This window comes from Saimiri boliviensis, chromosome 20 (genome assembly GCF_048565385.1).
Source record: "Saimiri boliviensis isolate mSaiBol1 chromosome 20, mSaiBol1.pri, whole genome shotgun sequence".
In the NCBI taxonomy this organism is placed as follows: Eukaryota; Metazoa; Chordata; class Mammalia; order Primates; family Cebidae; genus Saimiri; species Saimiri boliviensis.
The window spans coordinates 15039368-15054371 of record NC_133468.1 but is presented as its reverse complement, the minus strand read 5'-3'; the positions used below and the strand labels follow the sequence as shown (position 1 = coordinate 15054371).

The window sequence follows — 15004 nt, the reverse complement described above, 5'->3', positions numbered from 1 at the left end:
TTGGCAGTCATCAGAGCTTTTAATAAAATAAAAACAACATACATATGTACAACCCACCTGCAAACTGCTTTTTATTCCTGTTAGTCACAGAGATACATGGTAAGAGGTGCTTTAATGATCTACGTTGGTGTTACGACAGAGGGCATATTACATTATTGCCTCCCTGTTGCTTTATATGGATTGTCAGTGGAAGTTGTAGGTTCATATAATTACAGCCTCTCGTGGCCTCCTTGCATGCAGCTAGCAATAAAGCCTGCTGTTCTTATTTACATCTTTTGCCAACAGTGTGGTTTTTTAAAAAGAAACACAACAGTGACCAACAATAATTATTAATCCAAAAATCATAACCTCAGCCCCATCACTCCATGACGGAGGATAAAGTTGTTGTTGTTTTTTCTTTCTCAGTGGTGGTAAGTGGTTCTCGCACCCACACAGGATGTGATACCTCAGCGAAGGGCAGAGCAGACAGACGGTATCGGGGCTACACGCAGTTCACCTGCACAGGTGTGTTTGAAGTGTGTGTCTGCCACGTGTTTCCTCTCCAGGTTCTTCATGAGGAAATCGAGCTCCCTGGTTCCAATGTGAAGCTTCGCTATCTGAGCTCCAGAACCGCAGGGTACAGGTCGCTGCTGAAGATCACCATGACCCAGTCCACAGTGCCCCTGAACCTCATTAGGGTTCACCTGATGGTGGCCGTGGAGGGGCACCTCTTCCAGAAGTCATTCCAGGCTTCTCCCAACCTGGCCTACACCTTCATCTGGGACAAGACAGATGCTTATGGCCAGAGGGTGTATGGACTCTCAGATGCTGTTGGTATGTCTTGGTTTGATCAATGGATTTAGTCATGTGTTAATTCGACCCATATTTATTAAGTTCATAGGATATGCCAAGCACTATTCCAGTAGACAAGGACGCAATGGTCAAGAAGACAGACAAAAATCCTCTTCCAGGGGCTTTACATTTTGGTGGGGTATTGAGACAATAAATACAAATGAGACAAGGAAATATCAAGCAGGATAAGTGCCAATAAGAAAATAAAAGTAAAGGATATATATTGGGGAGGAGGGGCAACTGTGATGAGCATTTAGGACATTTCGCATTTAGAAGCCTCCGCAGGGCAGCATTTAAGCAGAGACTTTAATGATAAGGAGGAAGCACATGAAAATCAGAAAAAAAAAAAAAAGGATTTCAGGCAGAGAGAAGAGCAGGCTGTGTTTGGTAGACAGTGTAGCTGGAGTGTAGTAGAAAAGGAAAATATTCAAGGTGAAGGGAGAGAGATGGTCAGGGGCTAGTTCATGTTCCAGATAGAGCACTCGTAAATGACACAGAATGGCCCTGAATAATCGGAAAATGGGGTTTGAGAAGATCAGAAAGCCACATGCTATGTTCCAGGGTTTTGCCTTTTGAAGGAATCACAATCCCCCCCTTATTAAAGATCTTCATAAGAGAAGTGTCCTACTGTTATCAGAGTTGTGAGCTGTGGATTAATCTTCACCTACCTTCCTACTTGTGGAAAGCGATCTAGGAATTAATTAAAATTCCGAATCCTCTGCTCTCTTCACCAATAGGTGTGTGTATTTTAAGAACTGTAAAGGTAAGTTACCAAACTGAGAAACTGGCAACCTAAGAAATTTTCACCATAATTGGCAGCCAGTGTTTGTCAGACATTCCCTTTGTGCTAAATCCTTTGTGTTGGGTAACCTCTCAGTAACCCCTCACGTATGCACTCTCTTAACCCCATTGTGCAGATGGGGCAGAAGGGAGAAAGTAAGGAAGTTGCCCAAGTATCATGCAACTAACAGGTTACACCTGCTCAGGATCCAGCCCTGGGGGCTCGTCAGTGAGTGGAGTTAAGATAGTAAGAAGTTCTCAGAGTATCTAGTGCATTTAATACACAACACAGTCTAATGAAATATATATATATCTGTCTATAACATATATCTATTGTCTGGCTTTAGCTAATATCAAAATGACAGTCGATGTCAAAAAGTAGACTAAATATTGTAATGCACCTCCATATACTCCAGCTCCTACCATTATCAACAATGAGGCCTGTTTGTTCATGCCTCTGTCTACTCCTCTTTCTCCCATATTATTCTGAAGCAAGTCCTAGACATCACACCATTTCATCGGTAATATTTAGGAAAGTGTCTTCTAAAACATAAAAATGATATCATTATCACGACAAAAAAACACAATAATTCCTTAATATCCTCACATAGCTCATCACCATATTTCAATATTTCAATTGCCTGGCAAATACCATAAACTACTAATACTTTGTTTCAAGATCACATTAAGATCCACCTTTTGCAATTGGTTGATTTCTCTTTCTCTTGTTTTTAAATGTCTTTAATCTTTCCTTATCTCGGCCTGTTCCTCTGTTCCCCGCCTCCTGATCATTGACAGTTGAGTTTTGAAGCTTTCTCAGGTTCAGGTTTGATTTCTTTTATTTTTTGTTTTGGCAGAACAATTTGATAGGTGGAGCTAGGTCCTTTCATCAAGAGGTGCCTAAAGTCAAGTTGTGTATTTTTTAATGATTTCAGTAGCCACTGATGCTCATTGCCTACTCCACCCAATCATTAGGGATTGCAAAATGATATTTTAATTCTATGCTTCCTTCTTCATCTATTAGCTGAAATACTTTTATATAGACATCCTTTCTCCTTAACTGCTTGGTTATTTCAAGTATGGTTCAAATAAGAAAGAAAAGATACATGCTTGATTATTCCCCTTTATTTACTAGTTTTCAATGTGATGAGTTGATTCATCATCCAGTGGTGGCAAATTAATGTTTCTTAAATACCATTATGAACTCACGGACTGAAATGCATCCAGTATGTTTCAGTCCATGGAAGTTATTATCCTTACTAATGACCAAAGTGCCCCATCTTTGGTCGGTGGGCACCTTTTCAAGCTCACTCCCGGATCCTTTTGACATGACCCTAATAGATTTTGATTCCTTCCTTGCTATCTGGTATGATAAAGTAGGCTGGTGGCATTGCGTTCATTTCTTGCTCCAGCCATTTCTTCGAGAAGCCCTGATTCCTTTTAATGAGAAATAATATATCAAGCCAGGCACTAGCAATTCTCTTTGCTGCTGGGCCTGGTCATTTGGCCTTTGTTTCTTGGCGTTTTCAGAGGACAAGCTAGGAAATATATAGGATTTTTTAAAGATAAAAATGCATCCTCCACTCTTATTGACACTTCTATATCTCAGGAATTTTTTAAAGCTGCAGAGAATCCCCAGAGGTGACACACATAGTTAAGAGTTTAATGCAGTAGGAACGGCAATAATAACAATGCCTCATATTTCTAGAGCGGCATTCCAATTAAAAATGTATGGCATCTCAGCGCTTCATCCCATCTCTCCTTAGCACATCTCTCTGAGAAATTGAGGCTTCACTTAACCCATTTTACACGCAGGGAAAATGGAGCCCCAAGGATGCGTGAGCCTGGAGCCAAGCTAGGACTAATGTCCTTCATTTCCGCCTCTCTCTCCCATTTATCCATGTGACAAATGCAGGATTTTTACAAACAGCTTTCGGATTCTGTTCCCTGTTGAATCCCCATGTACCTGGCAGGCCATGCCCCTGCTGGTGCCTGCCTCTCCGGGCACTTTCTGGAATCCTGAGTGAACACACCAGGTGCCTTAATTTACACAAGCTATTGCTCCCAGAATCTCCATGTCAATGAGCCAGGACGATCCCAAAGGGCTTTATCCTAGTAAGTGGAAATAAATAACACAAAATATAATAAATGCATGCCGTGAACAGCAGGCTGAGAGAAACAGTCTCCTGTCCATCTCTAAAGGGGAATTGTGTCAGGTTTTCAAATGATTCCTTTCTTCCCTCCGTGTCACTGGGGTCATTTCTGAAAGCCAGTCGTTCATTGGAAAGACCTTTCCATCCCCACAGAGTACGGCTGTGTAAAGTTTCAAGGTTGAGTTCAGCTAAAAATCTGAATTTAATATTGTAGAATAACAAGGAGAAAAGCAATCAGCCTGCCTCTGAGTGAGTTTTTGGAAGAGAATCTGTATTACTGCGAACACCTGCTTCTCATTCTTGCTAGAGAGCTCTGGAGTAATCAAGTAAACTCTCTCTTTTCTCTCACTCTGCCCCACCCCTTTTATCCTTCAGTGTCTGTCGGGTTTGAATATGAGACCTGCCCCAGTCTAATTCTCTGGGAGAAGAGGACAGCCCTCCTTCAGGGATTCGAGCTGGACCCCTCCAACCTCGGTGGCTGGTCCCTGGACAAACACCACATCCTCAATGTTAAAAGTGGTACGTGAACACATCTTCTTTCCCAAATACAGCCTTGCCACTTCTCTGGAATCTTTTCTCTAGCCTCAGCATTTAAGTGGTCCCACCTCCCCTTCCCTCGATCATTTTTTCATCAAGTGCTCAAAATATGCATAGATTTTCCTACCTTCTCCTTTTATTTATGATTTTTTAAAATTAAGACAGGGTCTGGCTCTGTCATCCAGGGTGCCATCATAACTCACTGCAGCCTCAACTTCCCAGCCTCAAGCAATCCTCTCGCCTCAGCCTACCAGGACGTTGGGAATACAGGCTTCTTCAGTTATCCTCCCACATGACATTTTACCCAATGCCACAGCATCTGGTGTCTACCTCTCCCACTGCAGCTCTCTCCACATTGTGAAGAAGTTGGGGAGCTCCCCAAACATTGAGGCTTCCTAATTTTTCTCCTCCCCTCTCTCCCAGTTGGCCAATACGCATGTCTTCCCCAAAGGGCTTCAATAACCCCCTCCCATTCTCCATCTCTGGCAGGAATCCTACACAAGGGCACTGGGGAAAACCAGTTCCTGACCCAGCAGCCTGCCATCATCACCAGCATCATGGGCAATGGTCGCCGCCGCAGCATTTCCTGTCCCAGCTGCAACGGCCTTGCCGAAGGCAACAAGCTGCTGGCCCCAGTGGCTCTGGCTGTTGGAATCGATGGGAGCCTTTATGTGGGTGACTTCAATTACATCCGACGCATCTTTCCCTCTCGAAATGTAACCAGCATCTTGGAGTTACGGTAAATGGCCACACAGGCAACTTTCTGTTGCTCTCTTGTCCCCAAGACTCCTGAGTTTGATTGGGTAACTGGGGCAGCAATGGGGGTTCTCCAGAGAAGATATAGTCCTTGTGATCCAAAACCTAGGCCCAGAGTCAAATAAGGAGGTGGGAAAATGGTTTGTGTATCTATGGAACACCATACACAGGTTTGATACACTAGTCAAAACCTGACTTACAAACAAGATTTTTAGTCTCCAGACTGGAGAAAAACCAAGGCATCTTTAATTTTTAAGAAGCTCTGTAGACACACTCATAGTTTCAGACCCACTAATGTTCATCTGCTAATTCACAAAGTTGTATCGAGCACCTCTATCTGCTAGACCTCTATAAATTCTCTGGATCTTTGCACATTCACTAGGATAGCACTTCCTTTATGTGTAGGCTTTGCTGTGTAATTTCTGGCCAGCCTAGGTAGATTCCTCCTGCCCATTGCTTGCTACTAAGTGTGAAGGCCATACCCCTCTGTGCTGGGAAAAAAAACTGGCCCCTAAAAGCTCTTCGACATGCTCTTGCCTGGAAAGTTGATTTCAGAGCCTCAATTCAGAGGAGATCTGAAATTACAGCAAGAAATAAGATCTATAAGAAAGGGCGAAAATTTCATTCAACAAATATTTGGTGAATACATACCATGTGCCAGGAGTTTTCTGGCTAGAAAAACAAAAAAAAGTAGGGTCGAACAAAGTACCTGTCATTGTGTTGGTGGTCTGATGAGGAGCCACAGACAAAATCATGTGGACAAATACAAAATAATTTCCTCTCACTTAAATTATTGCAAAAAAAAAATAAATAATAATATTAATAATTTCCAATGTCCTTAATTGCTTTAGGGGAAATATAACAGAGTAGGAAACAGGACTGGGGCCAGGGAGGGCACGTAGATGAGAAGGTTATGTAAGATGAATTAGTTGAAGAAACCTCTCGTACTAAGTGACGTTTGGCTGGGACCTGAGTGATAGACGTCAGCAGTGAGAAGATCTGGGGAAAAGCACTCAGGCAGAGAGAAGTTGTTCAAAAGCCCTAATTCTAGCCAATAGCCTGGCTTATTTAAGGACTGATAGAAGCCCACCGTGGCTGGAGGGTGGTGAGCTCAGGGAAGGGTACCTCAGAGAAGTTCAGAGAATGGGTAGGGGACCAGTGCCTCATAGTCTCATTAACCACTTAGACAGGTGTACGTCGTATAGCCATGAACAAGCAATGAAGGCTGAAGTAGGACATGGAGTGAAATTAATGTGATCTGATTGGCATTTTTTAAAGGTGACTGGCTATTGTGTGTAGAGTAGACTGTAGCACCCTGGGAGTGGAGACCGGAAAACCCTTTGGGAGGCTGCAGCGATTGTCCGTCCAGGATTGGGGCGATGGTGATCTGAACCAGGATGGTAGCAGAAGAGAGGGGAGGGCTCTAATTAGGATATACGTTTGAGGAAAATCTGATATGATTTGCTGTTGGATCAGGTGTAAGGAACAAAGAGAGAAGCTAATCAAGGGCCTGCCTGGGATTGGGCCTGCCAACTGAGTGGATGGTGGCTTCTTCTGAAGCAGCCTCAGCCTCTCTCCTAGAAGGAGCTGCAGGTTCCCCTTGCATTTGAGAGTCTCTGAGGCCCCGGCTGGGAGAGATATCAGTGACCTGCCCCCAGCAACTGCTGCTGAACATTCTTGGGAGCCGAGAATGTGCCAGGCACTGAGAGGCATACAAAGAGAAAAAAAAAAAAAAACAAGAGCTTTGCCCCGAGGAGGTTGCAGCCTCAGTGATCCAGTGGGCATGTATTAAGCATGGAGGCGAGCCAGGCATGTGCTGGGCTCTGAGGTACAGAAGGGGATGAAACACAGGCTCAGAAAACACCCACGCAGGCAGGAAAGGTGGCACCTGGGGAAGTCAGTGCCGTTCAAGCTGAGCTGAAGGGTCAAAGGTCAACCATCATGGAGATCCAGAGGCGAGGCCTGGGTTGGGCGAGGGCCGTGGTAACCAGAGGGTGAACAATGAGAGCAAGAAGGGTACAGGTGGGAAAAGGCCAGGTACCCCTCATGCTCCCAAACTGCCCATCAGACAAATCACTTTTCCTAGACTTTCCCGTCCATACAGATTCCCTTCCCAAGATGGTTTGTTAGTTAGCTTGTTATCTTAATCCTAGGAAAGCCTCCCTTTCTCAGGCACGCTAAGGGCAACGGAGAGCCCTGGGAGGAGACGGGGCAGGGTGGGGGTAGCACTGCACTTTGCCATTGCCTCCAGGAAAAAAAGAGTGGAGTATTTCATCTGGCCTTTGTAATCTTCCACATCAGGCCCTTCCTCCTTTGTCACTGTTCTTCCTGCTCAGAGGCCAATCAGCTCTCACCTGGTACCGTCCCACCTCCAAACCTTCACTCACGCTGCTTGCTCTGCTTAAAATACCTTCCCTATTTAATCTACCACATCACGTCCACCTGCAAGGCTCAGCGTGAGGGCCCCCTCTTCCACGTACCCTGATCTTCCCACCAGAAGTCATTCTCAGCCACCTCTGAGTTGCTTCACTCTCTGATCTTTCATTAGGGTGGACAGCACTGAATGCCATGTTGTCCGTAAGTCTTTAGAGTCTGAGCAGTGAACTTCTGCAGGGCAGACCCCTGGTCATCTTTGTCCCTTAATGCCTAAAGGAGGTCCTGGTCCACACTGGGTACTCAAAATCCATTGCTAAATGAAAGAAAACACAGACCCGTCTCCTCCCTCCTGTTGGAGTTGGTCCCTGATTCCACATCTCTCCAGTGGTAGAGGCCGCAAGGTCAGTGGTACAAGCTAAGGGCCCGATCAGAGCAGTCATGCCATGCCCACGTGGACATTAGGACAGCTTGAGGGGGAATATGGCTCCCAGTTTCCCTCGACAGCTGTGTGATTTTTTTTTTTAACTGCCTTTAGACTTGCTCTTACTTTCATCAGCCAGGTACCCAGAGCCGATTAGAAGTTAAGCTTTTACAAGAACACTGGTTTGATTCTTCTTTTCTTCCCACTACATACCTGAAAACAAAGGGCTGTCAATCCCCTCGCTTCAAAACAGCAAGCAGCAGAGGCAAGGAGGGGGAGGAAGAGACCTGTCTTGCTTATATCTTTTCTCCATTGTGAGTTGGCAGCTGAATGATTCAATTTCGGGAGTCGGTGCCCATCCCTATCTTGCTTACCCACCCCAGAGCTGAGCCTCTGAATTGGGATCCTATTGAAATGTTTCCATGGTTCTCTCAGTATCGTTTCCCCTTCCTCCTTCCTTTGTCTCTCCAAAACATGCAGGGACGAGTTCTATACACTTAAATAACTTCTGAAGCTGCAAAGAGCCTTCTCTTAGGTGAAATGGTTATCACCTGTGTACTCTTGATTAGGCGGACATTTAGGCGTTCTCTCTGCTCCTTTCCCATAAAAGCCTGATAATCCCACCTTTTACTAGTCCATTTCCCACCGCCCTTTCGAAGTGGTCTTTGGAAGACCTGAGCCCTCTGGAACAGAGTAAATTTGTCAGTCACTAACATCGTAGAGGGAATTTCTCTCATAGAAACATCTTTCCTCCCTCCCCAGTTTGAGAACATCTTAGGAATTCAACCTCAGTATAAGGCAGTAAATTATACAGGATGGGACAGTATCTCTCTACCTTTTCTTAACTTGGTTCCTTTTAATAAACGTAAGAATCCCACACCTTCCAGAATTTTTGAAATTCTCATTTTTTATGTTTTAAACATAAAATAATATTATAAGATAAACATGCTTTTTTCCAACAAAACCACTTCTCCATGCTGACATTCTGATGGTGCTTTCAGCACGGAGTCAAGGGCATCATTCATTAGGGAAGAGCTTCCGAGAAGGGAAACGTCCGACCCAGATATGTTAGTACTGGGGCAGCGGGGGAGGGGGAGATGGGGGCAGGGAACGTGGGAGCCTGGGAAGGTGGGCAGAGCCGGCAGACGTTGGAAGGAAGCATCACGAAGGACAAGTTCTGTCTGAGCATTTCAGCCAGGACAGACCCTGCTTGATGACAAGGTAGACTGTTAGGGAGGACTCTGTGCTTCCATTCAAAGAACAGAAATGCTTTTCCTGTGTGGTGAGGCTATGAAAAAGGGGGTCAGCAAAGAAAAGTCATGAAGTACTCAATCCAGAATAAAAGTAAAAATGTTGGAGACTGCTTGGCACTATTTTCAGAGTCTTTTTACCAAAGGTCGAACCTAGATGTCATGAAGCCTAACACTAATACAATTTCAGAGGCTCTCTCTAAGAAGAAAATAAGAAAATTGTAAATATGAAATGAGAAATGAAATGGTATATTTAGGAGGAGAAAAGAAATCAAAAAAATTGCAAAGTTTAGAAAAGCCAATTATATCACAAACATCACAAAATCTAGGCAAAGAACCTAATATTTTTGATTAATTAACTCCTGTAACACTTCCATGATACATGTTTTTCTATACTTTTTGGCTGCATATCTTTGATCATCTTTTAATATCAGTTATTTTGTGATTTCATTATCTATAGAAAGAACAGGGATTTTCGGTCTTTCCTCTAATAGAGCTAATCAAAATTTGTTTCAGATTATTGATGAATTAGAAGACTTTCTTTTGTGTTCATGATTATTGGTGATGTGTAAATCATTAGAGTTATAAAATTTGAGGAAATCTTTATCAAGTTTCCTTTGTAATATCTCTAGGCATTTCAAGTTTTCCTGTGGAGTGAATAATCTAAGTAGTCTTTGAATTGATGCTCATTAACCAGTTTGTCATTGATGTCTTTGCATTAGTGAAATATGAATGCTACATGGGGCCTTTTACTCTCTGCAGTAATGCTAGACAAATCAACATGGTAGGGCAGGAGCATTCCTGAAAGACATTCCTATTCAAGAATGGCTAGCAACCATTTAAGTGGGTGCCAAAGGGGCTACAAGCTACATGAGCTCATCCTCCTGAAACTAAACCAAATTTACCCCGAGTCAACTTCTCTTTAGTTAGAACAACAACAAAACAACCCTGTGGCTACTCCAAGTTCACCCTCCTCGAGGGGAAAATGTGGCACAGAGAGAGCTGGAATGAGAAAATACAACAGTCTCCACTGATTGTAACTTTGTAATTCTGAGCAGAACGTGAGAGATTGGAGTTAGTCCAAGGGAGGGTCTGCCCAGCACTAAGGGAAGTGGCCTCATTCCTCACTTCCTTCACTCAAGAACCCATTTTTCCAGCCCTAACTCTCTCCTGGGTTTTCTACTAAGTATCTGCAATTCAGAGATGAGTGAGTCATGTCCTATTCACAAAGAAGTGAGGGGGACAGGCACACAAAAACAAAACTCACCAGACAGCATGATGGCAGCTCTGGGAGACAGGCTGAGAATGCCACAAGAGACCCTGAAGGCTTCACAGAGACGTCATTGAGACTCTGCAGTGTGAAGAAGAGCTAATCCGTCTCAATTCTTCAATCTGAAACACCGCTTTTTCCTCGAAGGGCTCACCTAAGGAGTCTGTGGTATTAAGACCATGCACACAAAGCCTAGGCCTGTCCCTTGTAAGTAGGACACCTGTACCCAGCTGCATAGACTGACTCAGTGATGTGTTATTCTGGTTTGTTGCCTGCTAAGCACCCGGCCTGCTGTGATCCTGGACTGGAATAGCAGTGACCTCAGCCTTTCTCCAAAGCTCGTATTCATATGATCATTCAGGCTCTACACTCTCCAACGACTTGAGCCTTCACCTCTGCCCTTCTCCTTCCCCCAACATAGATCTTCTATTAATCAACTGAAAGCAGATGTTCTTAGGAAAGAAGTAGGTCAGGTCTGCAGACCCAAATCCCATCCAGTATTTTTACAAAATCTTGACTTTAAAAAGTGAAATTGATATTGCAATAATTAAGAGCCAAATATGACTACCACTGGTGGCAGATAACATTTCACTTTCATTAAGCAATATAAAATAGACACGAGAATTCCCGGCTGCCACCCTGACACACCAGGCTTTGCAGAATGAATCTTAAATTGCGCTATGTCAGTCAGAGCTCAGGAGTTATCAGCATCATTTAATTAACTTTTTTTTTTTTTTGCAAAAACTAACACATTGGAATAAAATATAAAAATGTAATCCCTGTGCAAACCCACCACTAATGATGGCCCCTGGCAGACGACTGAGCTCACCTGAGCAGAAATCAGGGCATTAAATTCTCTTTGCCCCTTCCCTGAAGCCCCCCTCCTCAACTGAAAGGGAAAGAGGGGTCAGGGGTTTCTTCCACCTTGACCTAGAAGCCTCAAGAATGGGAGTCGTTCTCTTTACTTGAGACCCTAGGGTCTCCTCATCTCTGGCACATTAACTTTGAGCCAGTTTCCTGTTGAAATTCAATGTATTTCTTCTCTTAAAACAACAACAAAATTGTTACTAGTTCTCTGATAAGAAATGATAACTGGAGTCTTTGACTCCCATTCCATGAGGATGCTGTTTCCTATAAATGGACATTATTGCAATACTGGACGTTACCTTTTAGAAAGAATGCATATTTGGGGTCCCACCCCAAGTGAAAAGGGGACAGTGAAGGTGGCATGAAGCAGGGAGAGGAAATGGTTCAGACTGTCAGGGTTCAACAGCCTTTGCCCCACTGCCGTAGGCTGTGAGCAGGGTCTCACTCTTGGGTGGTACTCATTCTACCCTGAAATGTACCAATGGCAAATAGGTGGTACAGGTGCCACCATCCTCCCTCCCACACTCAGTGCGGACATTACAAGTGAGTCATGGTACTCTTTATAACTGATATTAAATGTGGCTCCAAAATCCTTCTACCATTACACTCCCAGTAGCCATTAGTGGTCAACAGATGTTGGCACCCAAGATACAACCTGTTTGCCATCCCTTCCTTCATCAGAAGGCCTATTTCACCTGTTGCCACCTGTGTCTTGTGACAGGCACATTGCTGATGAGAGAATTCAAGCTTTCTTGTCCAGATTGTCCAATGTCTGGGAGGAGTCCAAAATGAGGGGCACTTCTCAAGCTATTGAGCCAGGAGTTGTCAGTTACAGGGGAAAAAAGGAAAAAAACTGCCTTTTTTGGGACCCTTGTTACAAGAAACAAAAATGTTGTTTGCTTTATCATCAATTCTTCTGCTAACTGTTTGTTCTTTTTTCCTTTCTGTTTTCTTTCTATAAAGAAATAAAGAGTTTAAACATAGGTAAGATGAAGAACTCTTTCCCATATAATTTGATATGGTTCGTTTGCTTCCTTGTGTTTGCTTTTTTTTTTTTTTTTTTGTGCTTCTTGTGTAATGTTGTATATTTTTATGTACCAAATATAGTAACTTTTTTATGTGCTAATTGTGTGTTGTGGATATGATAAGCTTTAGCGATTATGAAATGCAGTCAAAAAGCGACCAAATAAGCTGACAGTAATTAGAATTTCCGGGAGATTCAAGTGCAAGATAATGAACCCTCAGCGAACTTTTATCCCGACTGCTCAGTGCAGTCCATAATTGAGCTAAACAGTTGAGGCAAACTCCTGGCTTTTGTAAATGCTGGACTGGGTTCACAAAAGCTTTAATGAACTGGAAACGGGTTAAAAACTCATTTTCAACTCATTAATGATTTTTTCCCCTGGATATATGGTCATCTTAAAAAAAAAAAAGTTAATTGCCAATCTGCTAGTCAGAATGAGTCCAACAGTCAGATGCATTGAGAATTTTCATGAAGTAAAATCACTTTGGAATAGTATGAAGGGCAGAGACTAAGTATTCTTTGTCAAAACTGCCTTGGTCATTACAGTGATCCAAGGTTATCATTTGAAACCATACTGGTACGAGTCATGGATAAAGTGTAAAATACATACACGTGCATTCACACATGAACTGCACTGAAATCGAAGTAGCCTGAGCTTTCTTAAAGAAAAGCGGCCTTATTTTTATTCAGAAGAAGAGAAAAAAACAAAGCGATCTGTACCACTACTCAACAGAATGCTTCTGCTCACTTTTTGAAATGAAACATGGACAGCTCTCCTTCATGATATTAGGTCAAAAATAGACAAAGTCGAGTCAAATTGCACACGATCGTAACACTCAGTAGAAAGCCATGCCTTGAAAAAGTCCTCTGCCTTCTTCTCAAGCACCCCAAAATTGGTCAGTCATAGGCACCCGATTTGAGCCAAATTTTAAAAATAAGTAGCAATGCCCTGGAAGGACACTTTTCCAGGAAATTCACCAGCCTCATTTGATCTTTGCCACAGCCACAGGTGTGGAGGCATAGCTGTCCCTCTGACCTGAGTTTCTCTGCAAGCATCTTGGTGGAAATAGGTGTGAGACCTTGAGGAAGAAGGGTCTCCCCAAGCAAGAACTGACCTCACACTCTCCACTGCCTGCTCTTCCGCCAGAGCTTTTGAAAAGCCTCCTCGAATCAGGCTCCCTAGAAAGTCCGAAATTAATTCTTTCTCTCATAGATAGGCACAGATGTGCAATGCCTCGATCCTTCTGTTGATCATGCCAGCTACTGTTCGTTCAGTAACAGAGTACGGCATCTAATTAAAAAATGGCATGAATTTTTCCCTTTCCGCCCTAATTTGTTTTGCATATATGGATGGTCTCTAATGACTTAATAGCCAAAAACGAAGAAGAAAAGGGGAAAGGAAATGAATGGAATCCAAGCAGTCTCCGCTTTAGTTATCTGGGCTGGAATTTCAGAAAAACTTTGACTTCTAGGTCAGTGATATGTCTTAATAGCAACCTGAAGAGAAGCTGGAATGAAAGATGGTCTCAACTCAACACGGATAAAAATAGCTTCCTAGTTCTTTTTTTTTTTCTTCTTAAATCAGAGAAGAACCCAAATGGTGGTGTTTCAATTAGTTATTTACTAGCTAATGTCAACAGGACAAATGCATCCCACACTGTCATCTCTCTCACCTTCCCTCCGCCTCTCCCAGCCCCTGTTCTCCCATCACCCCAAAGTACGATTGAAAAGTAACAGGAAAAGGCTGGTTGCGTGCTTTATACCTATAATCCCAGCACTTAGGGAAGCCAAGGCAGGAGGATCTCTTGAGGCCAGGAGTTTGAGATCAGCCTGGGGAACATAGTGAGACCTCACCTCTACAAAAAAAAAAAAAAAAAGTTTTGATTAGCCAGGCATGGTGGCATGCACCTGTAGTTTCAGCTACTCATGAGGCTGAGGCGGAAGAACCACTTGAGCCCAGGAATTTCAGGCTGCAGTGAGCTAGAATTATACCACTGCACTCCAGTGAGACCCCGTCTCTAAGAAAACTAAAATAGTAGGGGGTAAAAATGGGCCTCTACTCATTTCAAAACCTAGTCTACCACACTGAGGCAGAGAGGCAATTACTGCTTGCATCCCAGAAGTGGTGATTGTAATAACCAGTATAGGAATAACATAAGCACCTATTCTGGTCCCAACCACCAACCAGTTACAGACACTGCAAAGGAGAGAACTGCAGGGTTTTGAGCCAGAAGGAACATTAGCAGTATCCAGTATGATTTGTTTAATCCCCCTGCGCACCCCCCCGCCAAAAAGCTGAGATCTGACACAGCGAAATGACTTACCCAGAGTCACCACCATCTGGGTCAGAATTGGTTTAGAGTTTCCTGTGTTTTAGTCCTGAGCCACTTCTACAAGTCTGACTCTGTTAGTTAGCCTCACAAAGGGCAACTAGACACATGGCAGAGGAAGCAGCCCAGGCCTCGGTGGTTCACGGCTTCCTAATACACTTCACATATACTCAAAACTATTAATCCCTGAGTGTGGCCTAGGGCCCTGGCAGACCCTGACTCATGCCTGTGACCTCACTGCTACCCAGATTTGAAAAACATATATCCTCTCTCAGTATTTCAGATTCCAGCACAGTATCAGCAAGATACCCACATTTCTTTACCCTAAATGCCAACTTTAGTCATATTCACACTGAAGAATAATAAAGAAGCTCTGAGCCTGGAGACTGGGGACAGTTCTAGGGTGCTT

At 43.5% G+C, this 15004-nt stretch overlaps 1 protein-coding gene across 15 annotated transcripts in view; it reads left to right on the top strand.

Annotated features, from left to right (window-relative positions):
- Window positions 1-15004, top strand: part of TENM2 (teneurin transmembrane protein 2) — a 3817113-nt gene that overhangs the window by 3757772 nt on the left and 44337 nt on the right. For 12 of the 15 annotated variants that reach the window (XM_074390353.1, XM_074390351.1, XM_074390352.1 and 9 more), the window contains 4 exons: window positions 546-813; window positions 4140-4283; window positions 4791-5040; window positions 12205-12225. In XM_074390353.1, coding sequence (XP_074246454.1) covers window positions 546-813; window positions 4140-4283; window positions 4791-5040; window positions 12205-12225 — 683 coding nt within the window. The remainder of the gene's footprint in view (window positions 1-545; window positions 814-4139; window positions 4284-4790; window positions 5041-12204; window positions 12226-15004) is intronic. The other 3 variants (XM_010346673.3, XM_074390356.1, XM_039460509.2) reach the window with 1 other exon arrangement.